The sequence below is a fragment of the Chrysoperla carnea genome, chromosome 5 (assembly GCF_905475395.1).
Source record: "Chrysoperla carnea chromosome 5, inChrCarn1.1, whole genome shotgun sequence".
Taxonomy (NCBI): domain Eukaryota; kingdom Metazoa; phylum Arthropoda; class Insecta; order Neuroptera; family Chrysopidae; genus Chrysoperla; species Chrysoperla carnea.
In genome coordinates, this window is record NC_058341.1 from 13839327 (window position 1) to 13861267 (window position 21941).

Consider the following 21941-nt stretch of genomic DNA (forward strand, 5'->3'; position numbering starts at 1 on the left):
AGAAATAATAAACCTCATTGCTAATTTTAATTTATTCTTTCAGTGAATATAACAGCGCCTGATTGTTTAAGCAAATACCAAAATACAGTATGTGACGTAGATAATCTTCAGTATCCAAGTCCATGTTTTGTACGAAATGTAAACATACAAATCGCCCATCGAGGTCATTGTTTTTCTAAATGTAGTATTTCTGGACCTGTTTGTGGTATAAATGGTGTCACATATTCTTCAGAATGTACAGCTTGGGCTGATTACGTTAGTGTTGATTACGATGGTGTCTGTCAGGCGATTGGTTTAATCGGAGATAAAATGAAAAAACAATGCAACGAAGAAATTAAATGCAAATCTTTACTTAGCAAAAATTGTATTGGATACACTCCACCAGGTGCTTGTTGTCCGGTGTGTGCAGGTGCCATGAAAATTATTTATTCCAGAAAACAAATTGATCGTGCATTGTATGCGTTAAAAGGTCATTCGATTACCTCATTAACCTTACAATCAATGTTACAATCTTTAGAGAGACATATACAAATTAGCGAATGTGTTTTAAGGGGATATTTAAGTATTGAATCAGATATTTTTGTAATGGTTCAATCCACTGAATTAAAACCATCCAAATTACAATTGGATGCATGTGTTCGTGAAGCGGAAAAAATTGCTAGTCTAATACGTCGACATAGTCCACGTATCGCTAGTGATTTAAGTTTAAGTGCTTTAACAGCTGCGACAATTGTGCACTCTACAAATTCAAATAATTCAGGATACGTTTTATATAATTTTTATGACCAAATTCGATTTTATCTGGCTGTGTCATTTGGTATAACAATTTTCAGTCGTTATTATTTTTAAAATATAGCACTCGAGTATGTTATTGTCTAGAATCTAGATGATTTCCCCCGGGATCCATGGTGTTTAGTTCGACAAAGAGCCTGGGAGTTTAGTTACGTCACGCACGTTTGCACATAAAAAATAATCCCTTTCACGAATCGTTCTAAACTGAAAAACTTACGTTAGAAACAGAGAAATTCTGATGTTTTGATTAATATTTTTTTCATGGCATTAAAAGATCCTAAAATTGTAAATATTTTCAGTCAAATTAATAATTTGACAAATAAGGAACGTCTTTGTTGAATGTTTAAAAAATGGTGCCAAAATTTAATGCTTTAATTTAGTCAAATTGTTTTATTTTACCAATTTAAATGCAGCCAAATAAATTTTAAACTGTGATATATTTCTAATAAAATTTTATATATAATAAATATTTATACTCATTTTTATACTCAATAAAGTTTTTTTTAAAATAAATTTATCATTTCTTTAATACTTTTTATAAGAATATATCTATTTTTGCATCCCCTTATATATGCCATGATATGAGCGAATATTTGTGGTGTATTTACGTTTTTTTAGGGATTACAGCCTGTAAATTTTCCTTCCAGGTAATAGAGAAACTCGTTACTCTTGTGAATAATGGATGTAAATGCATAGAAAGCATTATAGCGCATTTAATTCTACTAAGGAAGGCTCTATCTACAGATTTTAATTGGAACCTTTTTACAGGCCACTTTATAGACAAAGAATATTATACAGATGTAATGTTTCGCCATAATTATGGTTGCTAATTATATGCTGTTTATAAAGATTACCATAAATTTATTTGAACATCAAATTTGCCTTTAAATAATTGGCTGAGTTTAATTCAGTAAATGTTATTTTACATGTATTTCGTAAGACGGGACAAAAAGTAAAAAGGAATGGCATGGCTAAACTGGAAATTTCCGCAACAATACTCACATCAAGAATGAGAATCTGTTCAATCCATTTTACAAGAAAGAAAAGGATAACATGATAAAGTACAAAATTTACAAGAAAAACACAAATGTCAACAGCACAGGAACACACTTTAATTAAACAAAATAAATATATCAACGCATCCTATAATCCTTCTATAACCTTTTTATTCAATGAAAATTATCAGTGTTCATTTTTTTACTACCACGGCGCTGAGATCTTAAAAATATTCTCGGATTTCTCCGTAACCGTGTACTTAAGGCTAAATTTGGTAATAATCTTTATTGCAGATAATTATATTTCCTGTCTTTTTTGTAGAATAATTTTCTCTGTATCACTTACCGCTTACGACTGACGCAACTATTTATACTTATTTTATTTATTGACTTTTTTATCGATATTTCTTCTAATATAATTGTTTAAACAATAAAATGCTAATAACTTACCTTTTTTGCTAATTTCTTAAAACTTTCTTCTACAATTCACTTCATAATTTCTACCATCACTCCATGGAGTTTATATTCACTTTGAGAGCATAAAGATGAAGTTTTTATCTTGATCCAATTGTCTGTGTAATTGAATTTTTGGGGGGGGGGGGGAGAATTATTCCATTACAAAATATATATAAAACACAATGAAAATTGAAATCCGAAAGTCTTTGAGGGTATTAAATAGGAAACTAAATGATCAAATTCCATAGGACAGTTCAAAAATAGATCATTACAATTTATTAATTTTTTTGTTAAATTTTCACAATAATATTATGATAGAATGGCCATCACTTCTGAAATCAGCGCATTCTAAAACATATAATTTAGTAAAAATATCTCATGCAGCTGACAAAAAAATTTTGTTTGCAGACCTGTGTAATCATTCACGCTACTAAATTCACATCAAGTCATCGACAAAATCATTCTATTCCGACACTTATTCTTTAAAAACTAATTTTGCATTACCTTCTAAAACAATTTTCTCATCAACCATACAAACATATTTCACAAAATGTATGATCTTTTTTATTTCAACTAATTCGACCGTAATTTGTATATAATCATTAACATAACATTTATTTGGAAATTTTAATGTTTGTTCAACAACTAATGTCCCCGGTCCTGGTAATTTACTACCAATAACCCCCGACACTAATCCATTTAAAAATGCACCATGTATCACTGATTTATCACCATTAAAGTGTATTGTATTAAAATCACCGGTCATTTCAGAAAATAATTTCACATCTTCAATCGATATATTTCGACCAATAGTCACTTTATCACCAACATTGAATTTTTTTCTCGTATTTACAATCGTACTAAATTGTTTAAAATTATTGTGGTTTAAAATATTACGAATTTTCGTTAAGGCGTACATTTTAATTGGAAATAATCGGTTAAAAAGATTTGAGCTAAATTTTTAATACGAATATTATTCGAGTCTTGTACAAAATGTTCAAGTTGAGTTTTTAATTGTGAATTTTTAATGATTTGTGATTGAGTTTCTGATGTTGTTAAATACATTAACGTTGTTAAACAATTTAATAATGTTTCGTCGTGATTATTAACACCAATTGTTGTATTTAATATTGTTGATAAAATATATTTAATACCATCATACCGATGAATTATCTGCTGATTTAATGGATCTAAAAATTAAAACTACTTATTAAGAAAAGGAAAACAATCGTTAACGATGCCCAAAAAAAAATACATACCCAAACATAAATTACATAATCCAGCACTTGAAAAATATATAATGGTTTCATCTGTTGAACTTGATATTGCATCCAAGAATAATGGTATGATTTGTAAACGTCGAAAATATTCGTAATTTATTGGATCATATGCAAAATTTGCTAAATTAGCCAATATTTGTTTTTTAGCATCTAATAAATAATGAGAAAAATGAATAGGGGAATTTAAAATTTCGTCAAACTGTAAATACAAAATTTTGGTACCTTTCGATTTCGTTTCATTGAACTCTTTTACTAACGTTTCCAAATATTGTAATCGTCCAATACCATCTTCACCGGTTTTACGAATTAAATCCTCTTTTTTACTAAACATTAGAAGGAAAATTGTTCAAACGCATTTTTTGAAACAATTAATATTTTACGAAAAGTTAAAAAATAATTGAGAACATTGTGGTTATGTCAATTTTGACATGGTAAATGAACGGCCACTTGGGGCAGCACTATAGGTACGGAAGCCTGAATGGCTCACAATCAATTTAGGAGAAAGTGGCGCTACACTAGCTTAGTTTTTAAATGTGTACTACCCACAAGTCTAAAACCAACTTTTAAAAAGCCACTAGTTCACTTTCAACAAGTGCACTTGTGAATTGTGGTATTATGGAAACGAATCTTTTTGAAGATGTCGGTATTTTGTCATGTGCAGATTTCTAATTATAACGTCATAATAAACATTTAACAATACTCTTAAAGGTTACAAATTAGAAATGTGTAGATGCAAAAGAAAAACATCAACAATTAAATAATTATATTTTTTAAATAATACTTAAGAAAATTTTGAACTAACTATATACATAAGACAAATTATAAACATTATCATATTATTATTAAATCCAGACAAATAATTATTAATAATTACAGGCAGTTTCGGTAGTGTCTAATTAAAGGCTCGTTTCCATAAATTTCGTTCTTCAAAAAGATTCGTTTCCATAATACCACAAGTCACAAGTGCACTTGTAGCGCCACTTTCTCATAAATTGATTGTGAGCCATTCAGGCTTCCGTACTATAGGTATACGGTCTTTTCTGTCAAATTTGAGTAATCGTATCGTACTTTGAAACTTTGACTTTGATTCGTGACGTTTTCGACGTGTGCATATTTCAAAAAATGTTTATTTCTAAACAAAATAGATTTTTTAGATTGTTAAGCTAATTTATCGAATTTGAAACATGAAATTCGCCGAAATATCAAAGATGAAATCTCAAACGAGTAAAAAAGGTCATCGAAATGTTCGATTACAGGATTTATTAAGAAAACATTGGTTTATACTCGGTATTTTACTTTCTATAATATTTGCGGCAATAGCGCCTAATATAGGAACCAAAGGAGGTAATTTTCGATCTATTTAACAAATCCAACAGATGTATAAGTTTGGTTTTCTTTTAAAGGTGTCTTAAAACCAGAATATACCGTGAAATACGGGGCTGTATCTGTGATATTTCTAATAAGTGGCTTATCGTTGAAAACTGAAGATATATTCCAAACTTTGACACAATATAAATTACATTTATTTATACAAATTTTCACTTTTATTGTAATTCCAGTTTTTACACATTTCTGGTCCAGTATTTTATTATTTTTAGGGGTAAATTCATGGATTATTAAAGGGTAAGTTTTGTCACTGAACATTTCTCGATAAACCGCCGAAAAACTCCCTAAAATATAAAAATCACATACGATTTTCAGCATGCTAACTGTTGCTTGTATGCCTCCACCAGTTTCAAGTGCAGTTATTTTAACAAGAGCATCGCATGGAAATGAAACAACTGCTATATTTAATTCGGTGTTAGGCAGTTTTCTTGGCATTCTAATAACACCACTTGCGTTATTAATAACAGTAAGTCCCGTGAATAAAAGTGGCCATAACACTTTAAGTGGCGGCCACTTACCAAAGTTTCTGATGTTAACTTGGAAAATTTGATTTTTTCAGTTAGGTTCAACCACCGTCGTACCCTTAGTTAATACAATCATCCAATTGATAATAACAGTACTAGGACCCTTGGTAATTGGACAATTAATACGAAAATTTTCAAAATTTCGTGGTCATGGTATTCCTTTAAATAATATTGGACAAATTTTATTACTATTTATTATTTACACCACATTTTGTGATACTTTTATGACTCATGAAATGGGTTTGAGTGCCATCGATATACTTGTCACGATTGTTTTAGGTAAAATAGATGGTGGCAGATTTTCCTCATTTTCACGCTTTTACCTCGGAGGGGGCTAAAAAGTATTTCAATCTTGACTTAATTGAGGAAAAATTTGCTAGTGCATCGCGATTTTCATTTCCGGTGCTAATCTATTCTATATTAGATAATTAATTCAATAAATATCACAGAGTCGACAAAATTGTAGCTGTTTCGAAAAATTGAAAATGAATTTTTTGATGTTATCTATGCGATTCACTTAGCAAATCTAACCCCCTCACTTTAATAAACCTTGAAATACGTTTGAATCTCCACTGAAGCAAAAGCGAGTCTGGTATGATTCAATCTGAAAGGAGCCATAGTGTTAATATTTACTTCTTTATATTTTCCAGTTCTAGTACTACAAATTTTAATGATGGCAATGAGTTATTCAATTGCAAGTAATTTTCCAAAATTATTTTCTCCTTCAGAAGTAGTAGCAATTATATTTTGCTCAACTCATAAATCGTTAACTTTAGGTAATTGATAATTATCAACGTAAATAACAAATAAAATAAACGCATTAAAATAATTTGTTTCTTTTTTATTCTAGGTATACCAATTTTAAGAATTATGTTCCATGGATATTCGCATTTAAGTCAAATTAGCCTTCCGCTATTAGTTTATCATCCCGCTCAAATCATTTTAGGTGGTTTAATGACTACGCAATTGAAAGACTGGGTACGCGATTGTAGGAATAAGCGATTACCAGTGTAAAAATGTATTTAGAAATATTGTAACTTGTAACATCCCAAAAGATTAATTTATTTAATAAATAAGTTTGTTTTAAACCAAAGTGTTTTATTGTACTTGCCTAGAACAGGGTTGGTGAACCAATGGCACGTGACACAATATTTTGGGCACGCCACCGATCACAAAAATCACTATGGAGTGCTATATTACGAACGAATGCGAATGATTTCAATTTTTGAATGGTTTCATAAGTTTATTTCAATCGTTTCCACTGCAACATTCACCAACAAGCCTTGTATGCTAAGAGTGGTTTAAAATCTCTTGATAATATAATGGCGATAGTCACAAAAATAGTCATCCTCATTACGCTGCTAATGTTCGATGATTGTCACGAACGTACTTCAAACATTTGTTGTTTGCTTGGGAGAAATTAGACTGATTCTGCAAAATAAGGGAAAAATTGAATAGGTACCACAGTTATTGGATGTTATGTGAATTTCAAAATTGATGTTTTTACAACGTTTTAATCAATCGTGAACTTTCAGAGTTTAGGATTCCGTACCCGAAAAATTTTTCGGGAGATTTTTAAGTATTGTAAACTTCACTTGTTTTGTATACTTTTCAGCACCCATGTTGGTTGTATTAAGATTATTATATCATTTGAATTTGCGCCTCTGCTTCACAGCTCAATAAAATAAGTTTCAAAAATGGGGAAAATCGAAATTTTAACGAACTTTTTAAGATACCATTTAAAGAAAGGTGCAGGTTTGTACAGGAAAATCATTAAAAATTTATATACAATATAATTTATTAAAAAAATATTAAACAAATATTTTAACATTTAAAAAAAAGCAAAAAAAAAAAAAAAAAGTAGATACAAAAAAAGTGAAGCTATTCAGCTCAATAACATAAATTCTTTTACAACTAGTAAACAATACAGGGGGGATTTTAATTATTTACGAGAAAAAATATAAGGTGAGCATTGCAAAACACTTTCTCAATTAATACAAAAATATTCAAAAAAAAAGTCTAAATTTCATTTCAAACAACAAAAAATTATAAACTTGATTTATAGAAAACAAAAGCATTTCTTTATGTTAAGTCAAACGACCAATTTTAAATAAAAATCATAATTATTTGAAAAAAATAAATTGTAGAAAACATATTTTTGATTCAAAAGTAAAATTTGATTCGATAAAAATAAAAAAAATTAAATTGAATAAATAAAAAAAGAAAAATGGGATTCTAATTCCTTAAAAAAAATTTTTTTATATGAACAAAATTATAAATATTTTTTTATAAATATTGCATTTGGAAATTTGTGACGAATAATGTTATATTATTTTTAGTTCAAGGAGAAATTTTATTTCATTGTTTTTATTAGCTTGATAAGAGCTAAAAAATTACAGAAATATTTTTTTTGTTGATTTTAAAATATAAAAATTATTATTTTTTTTATACAAATACAGTTTTTTTTGGGGTAAATTTATTGTCAGTATTCTATTATTTAATAACTGTTGAAGTGTTAAGCAATAATATTAACAAAGTCCTATTTTTTTATGTTTCTTTTTTGGAAGATTCGAATACATCCAGTACAATATTTTCTGCTGATTTCTTCTAAAAACCAGTAACGGATTAACCATTAAAAGACAGATTTGTTCGAGATGAAAAAGACAAATTTGTTCAAGATGAGTACCATAAGAGGGTGCCAGGCTGATTTACGAAAACTTAAAAAAGGGGGGAAGACAAATTTTTATGAGAAGGGCCGTACACAAAGAAACAGTAGTGAACATAGAATTACGTTTTATCTTTTCCAGGAAATAAAACTAATTTTGAGTTTGACCTTCAAGATTGTTAAAAGTTATCTCAGAAATTTTTATATAAGGAATTATTTTCTAATTACAGTTTTCTTTAGTAGTATTTAATAAAAAATCTTTTTACACTTTGAAATAATCCTGAAAACCAATAACAAATTTAATACTGTCATAAGATAAGCCCTTTTGAACTCGCTCAAAAACATTAACATTTATTTGTGCCTTCCTTTTGACTTGTTTGACGCAACTAACGATCAAAATTTCAAGTTTCAAAATCTCTTCTGGTATATAAAATGAACCAGCAGAAAATATTTGAATGGATTTGAAAATATTGTTAATATTATTCGATATTTTTATTTTTGTCAATTGTTCTAATTATTTAAAAAAGCTGCCATTTTAAATATATTTTGTTATAAATAATGGAAAAAGTCGAACATCATAATGGAATTTAATTATTAAAAATGTCATCTCTAAATTTTAATTATTCGTCAAAAGCCTAAACTATATATTTTTCATTTATTTTTTTTAGTTATCTTTTTAAATATATTGGCACATATTAAAATGCCTAAAATTATGGTTGTGAGAAATACAATTTGCAATTTAATCTTCTTTTTTTTTCAAATATATAATACATACTTTTTTATTTTTTTCTAAAAGCCTAAGAACTTCCAAAAATATTTTTATTTTTATATATAAGTTGTATATAGTTTTTTTTTATATAAGGTTTTTTCTTTTTTCTACAATATTCTCAAACAAAGCAATTTATTTTTTTGGTTTATTTTGATTGGTTGTTGAAATTGTTTTTAATGACAAAAAAAGAATTCCACTTTTTAGTTTTCCACTCTAAAATTTTTCTACTAAATCAAAATTTCTTCAATATGTTAGAAAGTCGCTATTTTTAACAATTCAAAAAAAATGGCGTGCGCATTTCATAGGAAAACTACATTCCCGAACCCTTATGGTTATATTTTGGACTCGACTGTCGCCTCGGCGATTAAATTCCACAGTCGTCCGGGAATATGTTGCTTTTCTACTACATCCACAAATTACTAAGTCAAAGAATCAAAAATATTTAAAAAGAAATATTGACTAATAGTTTTATTTAAGTAGAAAAATAATAGAAGTAGAAAAAGAAATCTAAGTTCTTTTTATACCGTTTTTATTAAAAATTACTATTTTTTTTGAAATATATTATTAATTAATTTATTACAGGCAAAACAATGCTTTTATTAATTAATTATGTGATGTGTTTATTTATTTATTATATACAATAAATACTGTGAGGCAACAATAAATCATTTTCTTAGAAAATAATAATTAAATCGAAAAATCGTTTAAATACGATTGTTTTTGTACAATCATAATCGGACTAACTTGTTCGAACAAAATTTGTTCAATTGCTAATGATTTCAAGTGCAACCTAAATTTTACTTCAATTCTTAAAAAAAAAGCATGGAAAATAGCGAATTTCGAATGACACAGTTTTTCTAAACTACATATGAGATTCGTTAAAAATGTTTAGTATTTTTCATCTGAATTTTCACACAATATTTTTAATTAAAAAGGCGCGTTCGAAGCACTCCTAAAATGAATTTGCACACGAAATCGGTTTTGTTCATATTTTTGTATAAAAAAGTTGATCAGATTGTCCATTCTTAATAAATATTCATTAATAAAAAATTGAAATACAGTCTTAGAAATTTGTTTTTTTAGTTTATAAAATTAAATATTCTCTAACCAATCAAACATGTTTCAAATGTAAAAAAAATTTGTTTTTGTTTATGGGTTATACAGAGTGTTTCAAAAAGTCCCAAGCTCACTGATTTTCATGGAACTCATGAATGAAAAGTTACCTCTCCTTGTTGTGCACTCTGTACGTAGATTAGAAAAGAAATGCAATATTATTACCTCAAATATTTCATCAATTAATCAATCACAAAATACCTTTTAAATTATTTCTGTGCGTAACAAAGATGTCTGAGCTATTATATATCATAAAAAAAAGTTAACACTCGCATCTCGATATCTCTAGTAAGTTTTGCATGATACACACGGCTTGCATGTGAAACGATAAGGAATTTTAAAAATAAACTGAAGAGGATCAATTATTGAATTTTCATGTTTCGTAATTTTTTATGTGGGTTGATTAATGTTCTCCTGGAAGAAAACGAAATCGACTTTTGTTGCGTACAGAAATAATTATTATAGGTTGTCTTTAAAATACGTATTGATATCAGAAATAATTACATTATGTAATTCCAATAAACGTCCGCAAAAAGGGCATTTAAATCGACGCTAGAGTGACCGTAAGCTAAAACAATTCGGACACTTCTTAGGCCAAAAATGAAGGATCTTATCCCCGCACCATAATAAATGCGATGAACATTTCAGTTTCTCTTATTTTTTCGATTTTGACAAAGATCTCTTACCCGACTATGCTTTCATATCAATACTAACTTTAAAGATGATGTCTCTATTTTTATTTATTTATTTATTCAAAAATTTAATTAACTCGGGAATATTTTGACATTCTTTAAAAAATATTTGTATTTATTATTTTATAATGCTTTAAAAGCTTAACTTTCAGAAGAATTATTATTATTTTTGTTTTAAATATAATATGTACGTGTTTTGTTTTTCATTTTTTTGTTTGTTTTTAGTACAAGTTATCATCAAAAACTTGTCCTTGTAGAATTAAATTTATATAATATGTATAGAATAATTAATAATATTATGAATTAATTAAATAATAAAAACTTAACAACGTATATCATCAAATATTAAATAAATTAATAATATTAACATCTATTTTTATGATTGATTATTCGACTTTGATTCAAACATAGCAGTCATATCTTTTATATATGATGGAGAACGTTTCTCTTTCCTGAAAATTAAAAATTAATTGTTATCATTTGAATTACAATTTGCATGCAGCTGAATCAAGTGTGTGTACACGGAGGGGAAGAGGGGGGGGAGGGTGCTTAGGAGTCAAACCTAAAAGTTTCGAAATATTTTCGCTTTTGAGACAACACAAAGTTTAAAAGGAGCATTCATTCGTCGCTGTTGTCAGTACTAAAACTGCTAGCGAAGCATTTTGATTCCAAATATCGAGTGCTTCAAGTGAATTTTTAACGTCCTGTCCGGCAATGTTTTTTCGTTAAAGTTTTACTTCGTCGACCCAACTGTCACAGAAATCATCGTACAAAATTGAAAAGTATGGTTAAAAAAGAACAGTCTTAATCAAAATTTTTCATTTTGTCTTGGAAGAGACAAGCCAAGCAAATGTCGAAACAGCTTGAACAGCTAACTAGTTAGTGGAAATGCGTTAAATAAATGGCAGCATTTACAGGTTTGCTTTTCTACGAAATTATTTAGAATGAACTAAATCCAACAAGCAGTTCGATGACGATATTGATTATCTTTGAACATCAGTTAAAATAGTATTTTACACATACATCCGTTTTAGTTATATCCTGTTGCAAGTATAAAAAAAATGCATAAAACAAAAAAAATACTTACTTTGGACTACGATTAGATAATTTTGAATCTAAACTAATACGTTTTTCACGATCAAATTCACTGTCTCGTTCACGCGCCATTAACGTATCAAATGTATGACGACGTATTTCATTTGATGCACATATTAATTCTTCAGTCTTTTCACGCCGTTGTGTAATTTTATTATCAAAATAATCTTTTTTTCGTACACCTTTCTCATTATTCATATTATCACTACGAATTGTTCCCATTGTTGTATTATTACTTTTATCAGTATTATTATCACTTCCACTAAACTTTTTTGTATAATCACTGATAATTGTATTATTTTTACGAATTTGATTATTTTTTATCACTTCACAACCATCAATAATTTTCTCATTGCGTTTTATATTTCTTTGGTTTAATACAGGAGATTCTATATTTTCATTGTTCGATTTTAATTTATTGTTACGACGATTTACGTCATCTTCAACGACATCATCTTTATTTTCTTCTCCACGAGGTTTAATCTTTGATTTTAATCGTGTTAACACTTGATCTTTATTATCTGCACGAAATGATTCACTACGATATTTCTCACGTAAAAAGTTACGACGTTCCTCTTTATACCTTTCGATTCGTTCACGATTTAATTGAGGATTCTCAAAATCTGTTGTACTATTCAAACTTGTTGATGATAACGAAGGATGTTGATCCGTTGATTCATCATGATCTTTGGTATTATTTTTTATATCTTTAAGAATATTACTTTGCTTCAATGACGATGTCGACGACGATAACGAATCCGTTGATTTTTTCGCATGAAATGAATGTAACGAATGAAAATCCGGTGATTTCTTAGCTGTATCGGGTAATACTTTTGGTTGATTTAATTGTTTAGGTTGTGCAATTGTAAAACGATTTAATCGTTCATCTAACGATTTTCGTCGTGATGCTGATGTAGTTTGATTTATAATCGCTTGTTGACTGAACGTAGTTAATGGTTTTGTAACGAATTCACGAATAAATTCATTTTCATCTAGCGATCGAGCTTTTGGATTATTTTTTAATAATTTCGTATGTCGTGCATGACGTAAACATGGGGGTAAACTATCACGACCATTTATATCTTTATATCTTAAAACAATTGAACTACATTCTGAAGATGATGTTGGATCCAAATTTTCAAATTTGTTCGCGATTTCTCGTACACTTTCTGTTCGATGTCGTTGATGTGGTTTTACTTTTGGTGATTCAATTTTCGGGGGTGGAGTAGATTCTTCATTTTCATTTTCTTCTTCAATAATGACAGTTTTTTCCATTTCCAATGAATCAAATTTATCGGACATATTATCAATTGTTTCTTCGTCACTTATTTTACATCGTTCCTCATTTTCTTCAGGCATACACACATCCACAACAGACACATGCGCAGTAGTATCATTCTCATTTACAACTTGCTCAATATTTACAATATTGCTACTATTTTCTATATATTGTACATTATTTTCAGGTACAATTTTCACGTCTTCAGGGGTCGAACTATCTGTAACATCGGTTTCCTGAAGTTTTTCAGGGGTTGAAGTTTGTTCAACTATTGAATTGGATACATCCTGTACTTGTTCAGGACTATTCACTATTGAATTAAGCTTGGGTACATCCTGTATTTGTTCAGGACTATTTACTATCGAGTTATTTGAGGATACACTCAATGGTTTGTCTAATAATTCGTTAATTTCATGTATTGATCGTCGAAAATATTTCACTTGTTGATAAATAGCGTCATCATCAACAGAATTTTCACATGATTTTCTTTTTTCATTTAATAGAATTGGTTTTGATGGACTTGTTGGGAAACTTTGACTATTATCCTCCTCATTCACTTCAACATTTTCATAAATTGGTGTTTCGGAATTTTCAGCATAATTATTCGCTTGAAAACTAAGTGAAATCGGTCGAATTGGACTAACATAATTTGCTGGATTTGAATCCGGGGAAAATGATAATGATGTAGGTCGTGCCGCTGGCGGAGACGTTGTTTTTACTGCATTAGGTGATGTTGGTGATGATTTTTGTTTCTGTGCAGCAAGTAATTCATCAATGTTTGTTACTTTTGTTCTATATACAATTTCTGTGGGTTGACTAGCTTCACGATTCGGTAAATTTGCAACAGATGTTGGAATTGTTGCTTTTAATTCCGAATTTATTTCGATATCTTCATAAATATTTGTATCACTTTGTTTTTTATCGACGAATGTTTTATTCTTGGATGGGGAATTTAAGCTGTAAGTGATACTAATTGTGGTTAAAACATTTTCGTAAGTAGGACTACTTGGTGTCTTTTTCGGGGATATAATTCCATTGTTACTCAATTCGTTTGCAATATTTTCATAAGTGTTGGATATTTTAATATCTTTTGTCTCTCCCGAATTTCGATTAAATATTTTATAACTAATTTCACCAGGTGATTCTGTTAAACTAAAATCTGGTGAAATTTGATTTGGTGTTGTTGTTGTCGAATCACTTGAATCCGTTGTTTCACCATACAAACGATTATAATTTGGCGTTTGTGGTGATATATTTGTACTACTAACTTCACTACATACATCTGACGATGATGGAATCTGCAACGTTCTTTTTAAATCCATTTCCGTGTACGATTTTGGTATTAAATTCTTTTCTTTATAATTTTCTAGGTTTAATGAATTTCGATTTGTATTCTTTTTAAATAAATTCTCAGGTTCAGGTTTTACAAGATTTTCTTCAGGATGTGCTTTTATCTGTTGTATTTCATTTGAATTTCGTGGAGATTTATTTTTTGGTTCAATAGGATCGTCTGTTATTAATGCAGGTGTTTTAATTGGTGTTTTTTCTGGATGTGTATGTACTATGGCCGTTGTAGATATCATATTTTCTGGTGTGTTACAATCTATGTAAAGTATATCCGAGAGTTGATCTTCAAGACGTGAACGTTTCCGGGATTGACTTTCTGGTGATAGTATAACACGAGGTTGTTTCTTCGGTGATGGGTTACTTGAATTTGTTTGACTGTTGAAATCTTCGGGTCGTGCACGATGTAAAACCTTTCGTGTGCCCTAAAAAATAAAAATACAGAGTAAGATCTTTGTGTTTCATAATTCTTGTGCCTTTTTGGATCTTGCTATTGGAATGACAGACTCAGGTGAAAGAGATGTGTGAGACGACCCTTCTCGCGTTAAAGGGAATGAAGTCCGCTGCTTCATTCCCTTTAACGTAGTTCCAGCATGGTATTTGCAGTTTCTATGTTAAAGCAATGGTACAATTTTTTTTTCGACAGAATTTAACGAAAAATTAAATTTAAGAATTTAATAATGCTTACTATTAATTCCCAAAGTTTCAGAAATTTTGACCGTTTAAAATGGGAAATAATTATGCCAACGTCCCAATTTCGATCAATTTACGTCAAAATTAATATCTCGAAAGTGAAAATTAATTTCTAAATTTTTTTTTTAGAATTGTATTGTATAAACATTTTTTTCTACTTTTTCTTCAATAAATAATAATATCATAAAAAATAGTTGGAGAGACCGGACATTTTACATGCTTTAAATGGGACATGACCCTCAAAATCGCGTACTTTGTCTTTAAATATCTCGCGATCTAAACGGTCAAAAATTATGAAATTTTAGGAATTCATAAATAAAGCTATTATAAACCCGAGAAAAAAAATTCGGCCAAATCTGTCGAAAAGTGATTTCATGCTGGTACTACCTTAACGCCAGAATATTATCATCAAACTTGTGATCTTTTGTGAAAGTATTTTATCTATAAACACTTACCGATTCTTTATGTACTCTTGGTGAACTAACTAAGCTTTCATCTTCGGAGAATATTCGCATTTCTGATTCTTCTAATTCGAAATTTAATTGAATTTCACTTAAATCTAGTAATGATCCTTCGGAATTATTATTTGACGCTTGTAAAGTATCAAAATATGAATCATGCGAAACGGATCGATTATGACCTGACGGTTTATTTAAACAATGTAATGGTCCCAATGTATCAATTTCAGTGCTAGGCGGTTCTGATTGTCCTGATGTTAAACTTTCTGCGGATTTTACTGGTCGTAATTTACGTCGTATTTCTGTTAAATCTGATTCTGTTACAGATTTTTCTTGAAATGACTAAAAATAAGAAATAATACAGGGTTTAATATTTTTGAATAGCTTAAGGAAAATATATGAATTTGTAGAACTTCTTGAATAAAGTCTAAAATTCAAACCCTAACGATTTAAGGCACAATCAAGGTTATAAAATAAGGATAACAAAAGAAAGCAAGATAGGAAAGTAGACTAATACTAAACTAATCGTGATTAATATTTAAACAGGAGGCTCTAGAAAGGTTTAAGAGGATTTAGTGCATTGTAACCTAAAAATGCTATTATGCTCCTTTATGTCTGTTGCGTAATCTCAGCTTTTTACATAAAAGAATCCGATGCCTAGCTTAATCATGTTTTCAAATTCTAACTTCCTTTAAGTCATTTGAAACTATAATGGTCTGCCTATGCCGTGATGATGATACTATTTTGTCTGGAATTTTTACAAAAACTTGGTTGTAAGCTAATTTTGACCCAGCGAAAAGATGCTATTAACATAAAAACATGATTTTTCAAAAATTCTATGGAACTGATTACTTAATAACTTAAACAAAGTAGCTCTCACGTTAAAATGGACTTGATTTTCGCAATTTTTGGGTCAAAATTATCTTAGAAAACGTTTTTATTAAAGTCAGCTACAAATTATTTTACCTTTTTTGAATTTTTTCAAAAAATCACAAACTTGTCACTTTACAAATCACCTTAAAAATTACAAAAGTTCGATAAAAAAATTTTGTCTCGAATCTACGAAAGTTTAGTTCTATGCTAATTCAGACCCAGCGAAAATGATACCATTAGGCACAAATCGATTATTTTTATAGTTTTCGTGATATTGGTACCACAGATCTCAAATTTAACCTTTCAATTTGTGTTGTGTTTTTTCAGTAATATCATTGTAATATTCAGAGCCGGATTATCTATACGATGAAGTAAAATTTCTTAATCCGCCTTTGGTTCAGTGATCATTTTAAGTTAAATGAAATTATGACAACAGAAAGAACTTAAATTTGGTCTGTGAAGCAGAAAATATTTTCTTTAAAGACAGAATATACGAATGTACGATGAAGGGATTCCCTAAATATTCAATTTCACTTCTGGAACAAACAAAACAAAATAATTGACTTACTGTATTAATTCCTGGAGTGGATGCTTTTCGTATTGTATTCTTTGCTGCTAAATTAGTGTGTGATGTATTTCGTGATTTTGTAAAAAATGATCGCCAACCGAGTGGTGATCGTTTCGACATACTTCGTTTTCTGAATCCCTGAGGTAATTCCAAAACTGTATGATACTTTTCTGGTAAATTTTTTGGTCCACCTCCTACTTCTATATAACTACTTTCATCTGGTTTATTACTAAGTAAATGTTTACTGCGTGCTTCTTCCAAGCTCAATAATTTCGTTGGGGTTGATAATGCTAAGCTTTTCGGTCGTAACTTTTTCGGTGATAACGACGATGTATTATTTGCCATTGTATCTGTATCCGAATCCGCAGTTGGGAGATTATCACAGAATATTAAATCTGTGTAACATACTAAAAATTCTGTTACTACAGCTTGGACACCAACACCTTGTAAAGCGGCTACACCACCAATTTCTAATTCAGCACACCGTAATAAATTGGGTGCCCATACAATGGCTACATTTCTTGAGGTCATACCAGTTCGTGCTCCATGTTTTGCGACTCGCGCTAAATGCCTCATTAAATATTCTAACGTTCTGAAAAAAAGTTATAAAAATTAGAATTGTTTAATTTGGATTAACCTGGATTTTGCGATGTTACATACCTGTAGTGTGGTGGTGGTAATTTATGTACAGTTTCTCGCATCCGTAACAAGCGCTCATTTTCATCCACTTTAATTTGTTCGCCATTACTATTAATTTGTGTACCTTGTACAGCATTCACAAAACTATGATACAATTGATGTGTACACAATGGATTTGGAAGTTCACGAAAATACATTTTAAGTAATGATGCCACCGAATGAATATCTTGTAAAATGTCTTCGGTGTATAAATTTGGTATGCGATCTTCATCGAATGCATTACGTAATTTTTGGATATTGGATGTGACACCGGATAAACGATAAATTCCATCAACGATACCATGTGATTCAATAAATTCGGCACAACATTTTAAAACCATTGGAACTATTTACAAAAAGAAAAAAAATAAGATTAATAGAACTGTAGTTTTTGCTATTTTTAAATTTTAAGATTTAGATAATAGGATATTTTACTCCATATGCGAAAAAATTTGAAAATATATTATTGAGGTAGCTTAGGTAAGGTGAAAAGCAGTCGGAAAATGTTAGTGTTAGTTCATAAAAGAGGTGGTTAGTCGTAAAAATAAAATAAAACTTACTTTCATGTCGAGAATTTAAAAGATGTTCACCCAAATCACAGCCAAACACACGTTCACGTAAAATTCCACTTTGTTTAAGCCGCCTTCTGGATGGACGATTTAATATAAAACTACGGAAGAACGCTATTAGTTTGCCATGTTTACGTAGCACAGGCTTTATAGGACTAACTGTACCACTGCCAGCACTTCCTAATGCACTGTAAATAAAATTACAACTTAGAAATTGTTGTATACATTACTTCCCAGAATTTGAGTGCACACTTACTTGGGTGCATGAGGTAAACATGCCAATTTTTCACCGATTACATGAACACAATGTTGTGGAAAGAATCCCACTTGGAAGCCACGTTTTCCTCGCCACCACATTGATTCACCAGGACTTGCCATGTCAATCACAGAAATCATGTCTCCTACTTCTAAATTTAATTCATCACGAGCCTAAAAATAAACTAAGTTTAGTACAAGATACTCAGACAAAGCCTTCGTTTATAAACTTTATAGAAAATGACTTTCAGGGATCTTCCTTATTGGTTGCCGAAGTTAGAGACTGGAATGAGACTTAAATGTCAGAGCCTGAGAACGATTACTAAGGTATAATGAACGTTCACGTTCACGTTCCTTTTACAGTTCATATTTTTGGTTTATCAAGAATCATTTTCCATAAAGTTTACGAAGAGTCCTTTATCAGTTATCGTCGATTTCTGACCTGCGAAACATATTTCTTTATACTGTACGCTGCAGCAACCGCTGGTGTATTAATGGAATCACTCTCTTCATTTGGTACAAGCAACCGATGTCCTCGATTATCCAACTGAAACCATGTCAAAATTGGACCACAATTTAATGAATTATCGATAATCTGACAAAAACGTTCCAGGTATTTGGTTAGAATATCTGCAACTGATTCTGCCGGCAGATGATGTGTCAGTTCGGTTAATTGTGACACTTTTCGATCGAATATACATTGATGTAATTGTGAATCTAACTTGACAAAATTTTCTAATGTTCTCTGCAGCAGCCAGCATTCATTGTTCGATGTTACTTGTACCGTATACCAATCCTCTTCCGGATTTTCATCCGAACCTCCTAATAAACAAAGAAAAAAGTTTTAGTGATTGTGAAAAATTTTGTCATGCAGAATAATACGAGAAAAGACTTAAAAATACTATGGTCGAACCCGGAAGCCTCACTTTGAGGGGGGGAAAGGGGCAAATACCTTTTTCCATGGCAGTAAACATATTTTAACTAGCATAATGTTTTGATAGTAAAAATTTTTGGAGAACAACATCGCATAAAAGTGTGCATACAGCCTTAAATTAAATAATTGATTAAACCCAATATTGTGTTTACTTCCAACTTGTTTTCAATTGATTTTATCTTATTAAGCTTTCATTTATAACAGCATATATGATAAACATGATATCAGCATGTTTATTAAGGGGACAGAGGCGCTTAGAGAGTGTTAATTAACACATGTTTAACACAAAATCAACTGAATAATAATTAAACATATAGAAAATGAATATTAATAATAATTATTAAACTTTCTAGATAGATAGAGGAGATATTATCATTTAATTATGAATTTATTATTAACCAGTAATAATAATTTATTTTTGATAAAAGTATTGATTTCATTAATTAATATGTCATAATTTTATCACATGAACAAGTGAAATTATTAAGTAGTTGGTCTCTTATGTTCTAAGAGCTAATAAATCATCCGATTAACCTGTTTTCTACTAACATTTTTTAATGCTGTTTTATTATCGGTAAATTAAGAAAGTACCGTTCTGGCAGGCATCTTGCGGTTGCGAAAAGTAAAAAAAAGCTTTTTAAACCGTTTTCCACAAGCTTACAATTATAATATGTTGCAATTTACATATGTTTAAGTGTAAAGAAATTCCCAACCCATTTTGACGTTTCCAAGTATGTGCCAGACCATAGCAAAGTTATAATAGGATGGTTAATTTATACAATTCTCCCACAAGGCTGAAATTTAGTCTAGCCGACAAGATTAAATTGGTGAAATATAGAATTAATGGTCGTAAAAATACATGTGATAGCTCGTTGGATTTGGAATGATGTCTAGAAAAATGTGCCAGAAGCGTTTTTTAACACATGAAAATTGCAAAAGTTATAAACAATTGAAATAGAGAACTTACGTGAGGTATGCTGAAGACTATGGATTGATATATCACCATTATTTACTTGAAGAGAGACCTGGAGTGGGCATAATTGTACACGCTCATAATGAAAATGTGCACATTCCTGTAACTTTGGAAAACGGCATGTTTCTTCCTCGTCACTGTCAGCACGTTGATGATGTTTTAATTGCATTTGTTGCATGTTGGTGACAATTTGCACTCCTGGTCTCTTCCTCCACGAGCCACTCGTCTCTGAATTGTCGTCTGGTCCGTCAACGTCCAACACCTTCTGAAATCGAAAAAAATACATTCATGTAGAATATTTGATAATTTTTGGGATATTTTAAATTTATTATTTGAGCTTGCACAATGAGGAGTACTGGATGAAAAATGGGAAAATTGCAATTCAATAAAAATTGCAATTCAATAAAAGCGCCCCTAAGTTTTTCTTCTAGAAATTCTCTCCAAATTGCTGAAATCATCCCTTGCTTCTCTACATACCGAATATCAGCGATTTAAGGGTTGTAAAACAGATTAAAACGCACTGACCTTCGTGCGTAAGCAGTGACGGAGGCTTTTTTTAGAGGCTCCGTTTAGAGGCTCCCGTTTAGAGGCTCAGCATTGGCTAGGAGCCCCAGGGAAAGGTTAAAGATAAAGAGAAAAACTTAAAGTTGGACAAGGGCGCCAAGTTGTTTTACAGAAAGTAGGTTTAGGAAGACTAAGAACTCCGATATGGGTAATATTGTGCATAAATCGATATTTTCGTGGAAATTTTGATTAAAAATACCAAGAACACCACAAACTATTCTTAACTTCATAGAAGCATATCGAAAATTAAGAAATTTTAAGCTTTTTTGACTATTTTGTGATAGTTTTTTACTCTTTAAGAATTAAAATTTAGTAAAATTTGGTTTATTGTACGAAGTACTTTTGACGTCATTGAGTGATGACCTTTTCAAATCGTTGTAAGCAATCCTAAGTTGAATAATTTTATCTTTGACCTAAATGAAGTAACTGAAAAGACAACAATTACGTAAATAATATGATAATTACATGTAAAAATAATAGTATAACTAAAGTGAATCGTTACAATAACAAAAAGATGATTAATTATGAAATTACAATAATTATGAAACAATACACTATTCTAACACTCAAAGATGATAAAACAAAAGTTTTCACACATTTATAGAAATTAAAAGTCGCCATTGTTATTACTTTTGTATAGTGTTGCCGCGAAACCAGACATCGTGATATCGTCGCTCTTCGTAAATTAACTTTTAAAATTCCTCGTTTTTCCAGTGTAATTAAGTATACTTTTCCCTGATTTTTTACAAATTGATACAGATTAAAATCTGCATTAATTTCTATGGCTTAGTTTGACAATATTTTTCCTAAATTAGTCATTACAGATTGGTTCTCGCGGCATCACTATTTTTTGTTTGTTTGTTAAATACATTTATTCGCTACTTACATTACATATGACTGAATCAGTACAACTTGTTAACACTCTACGCATTTCACATTTCCAATTTATTTCCGATTTATTTTGTGTTTGTTCATCATCATTTCCG

At 30.0% G+C, this 21941-nt stretch overlaps 4 protein-coding genes across 9 annotated transcripts in view; 2 read left to right on the top strand and 2 right to left on the bottom strand.

Annotated features, from left to right (window-relative positions):
• Nucleotides 1-1197, top strand: part of LOC123299624 (reversion-inducing cysteine-rich protein with Kazal motifs) — a 37773-nt gene extending 36576 nt beyond the window's left edge. Inside the window, exon 10 of the mRNA XM_044881890.1 lies at nucleotides 44-1197. Coding sequence (XP_044737825.1) covers nucleotides 44-849 — 806 coding nt within the window. The 3' untranslated portion in view covers nucleotides 850-1197. The remainder of the gene's footprint in view (nucleotides 1-43) is intronic.
• A 1299-nt stretch (nucleotides 1198-2496) lies between these two features.
• Nucleotides 2497-3943, bottom strand: LOC123300498. Its single transcript, XM_044883080.1, is given in 4 exon segments — nucleotides 2497-3149; nucleotides 3152-3433; nucleotides 3503-3673; nucleotides 3746-3943. Coding segments are annotated over 4 exon segments (993 nt in total). The 5' UTR covers nucleotides 3855-3943; the 3' UTR covers nucleotides 2497-2718.
• A 649-nt stretch (nucleotides 3944-4592) lies between these two features.
• LOC123300720 (sodium/bile acid cotransporter 7-B-like) lies at nucleotides 4593-6474 on the top strand. The gene is made up of 6 exons (XM_044883347.1): nucleotides 4593-4867; nucleotides 4927-5146; nucleotides 5225-5375; nucleotides 5469-5712; nucleotides 6084-6209; nucleotides 6284-6474. The coding sequence occupies exons 1-6, from the start codon at nucleotides 4708-4710 to the stop codon at nucleotides 6445-6447; spliced, it is 1065 nt and encodes a 354-aa protein (XP_044739282.1). The 5' UTR covers nucleotides 4593-4707; the 3' UTR covers nucleotides 6448-6474.
• Nucleotides 6475-6594: 120 nt separating this feature from the next.
• The window catches only part of LOC123301697 (GTPase-activating protein CdGAPr), a 90074-nt gene continuing 74727 nt past the window's right edge, over nucleotides 6595-21941 (bottom strand). For 2 of the 6 annotated variants that reach the window (XM_044884559.1, XM_044884558.1), the window contains 9 exons: nucleotides 20386-20656; nucleotides 18927-19306; nucleotides 18486-18658; nucleotides 18221-18417; nucleotides 17643-18006; nucleotides 16983-17574; nucleotides 15539-15883; nucleotides 11760-14815; nucleotides 10978-11124 (listed from right to left, as the gene is read on the bottom strand). In XM_044884559.1, the coding sequence (XP_044740494.1) occupies nucleotides 11049-11124; nucleotides 11760-14815; nucleotides 15539-15883; nucleotides 16983-17574; nucleotides 17643-18006; nucleotides 18221-18417; nucleotides 18486-18658; nucleotides 18927-19306; nucleotides 20386-20569 (5367 nt within the window). In that variant the 5' untranslated portion in view covers nucleotides 20570-20656 and the 3' untranslated portion in view covers nucleotides 10978-11048. Of the gene's footprint in view, nucleotides 6865-10977; nucleotides 11125-11759; nucleotides 14816-15538; nucleotides 15884-16982; nucleotides 17575-17642; nucleotides 18007-18220; nucleotides 18418-18485; nucleotides 18659-18926; nucleotides 19307-20385; nucleotides 20657-21841; nucleotides 21936-21941 lie in introns of those variants that run through there. The other 4 variants (XM_044884557.1, XM_044884556.1, XM_044884555.1 and 1 more) reach the window with 4 other exon arrangements.

Bases quoted from the DNA above. Each gene is read 5' to 3' on its own strand.
- LOC123300720 (XM_044883347.1), top strand. From the start codon at position 4,708: ATGAAATTCGCCGAAATATCAAAGATGAAATCTCAAACGAGTAAAAAA. The intron at 5,376-5,468 runs GTAAGTCCCGTG...TGATTTTTTCAG, and splicing joins CACTTGCGTTATTAATAACA to TTAGGTTCAACCACCGTCGT. The intron at 6,210-6,283 runs GTAATTGATAAT...TTTTTATTCTAG, and splicing joins TCATAAATCGTTAACTTTAG to GTATACCAATTTTAAGAATT.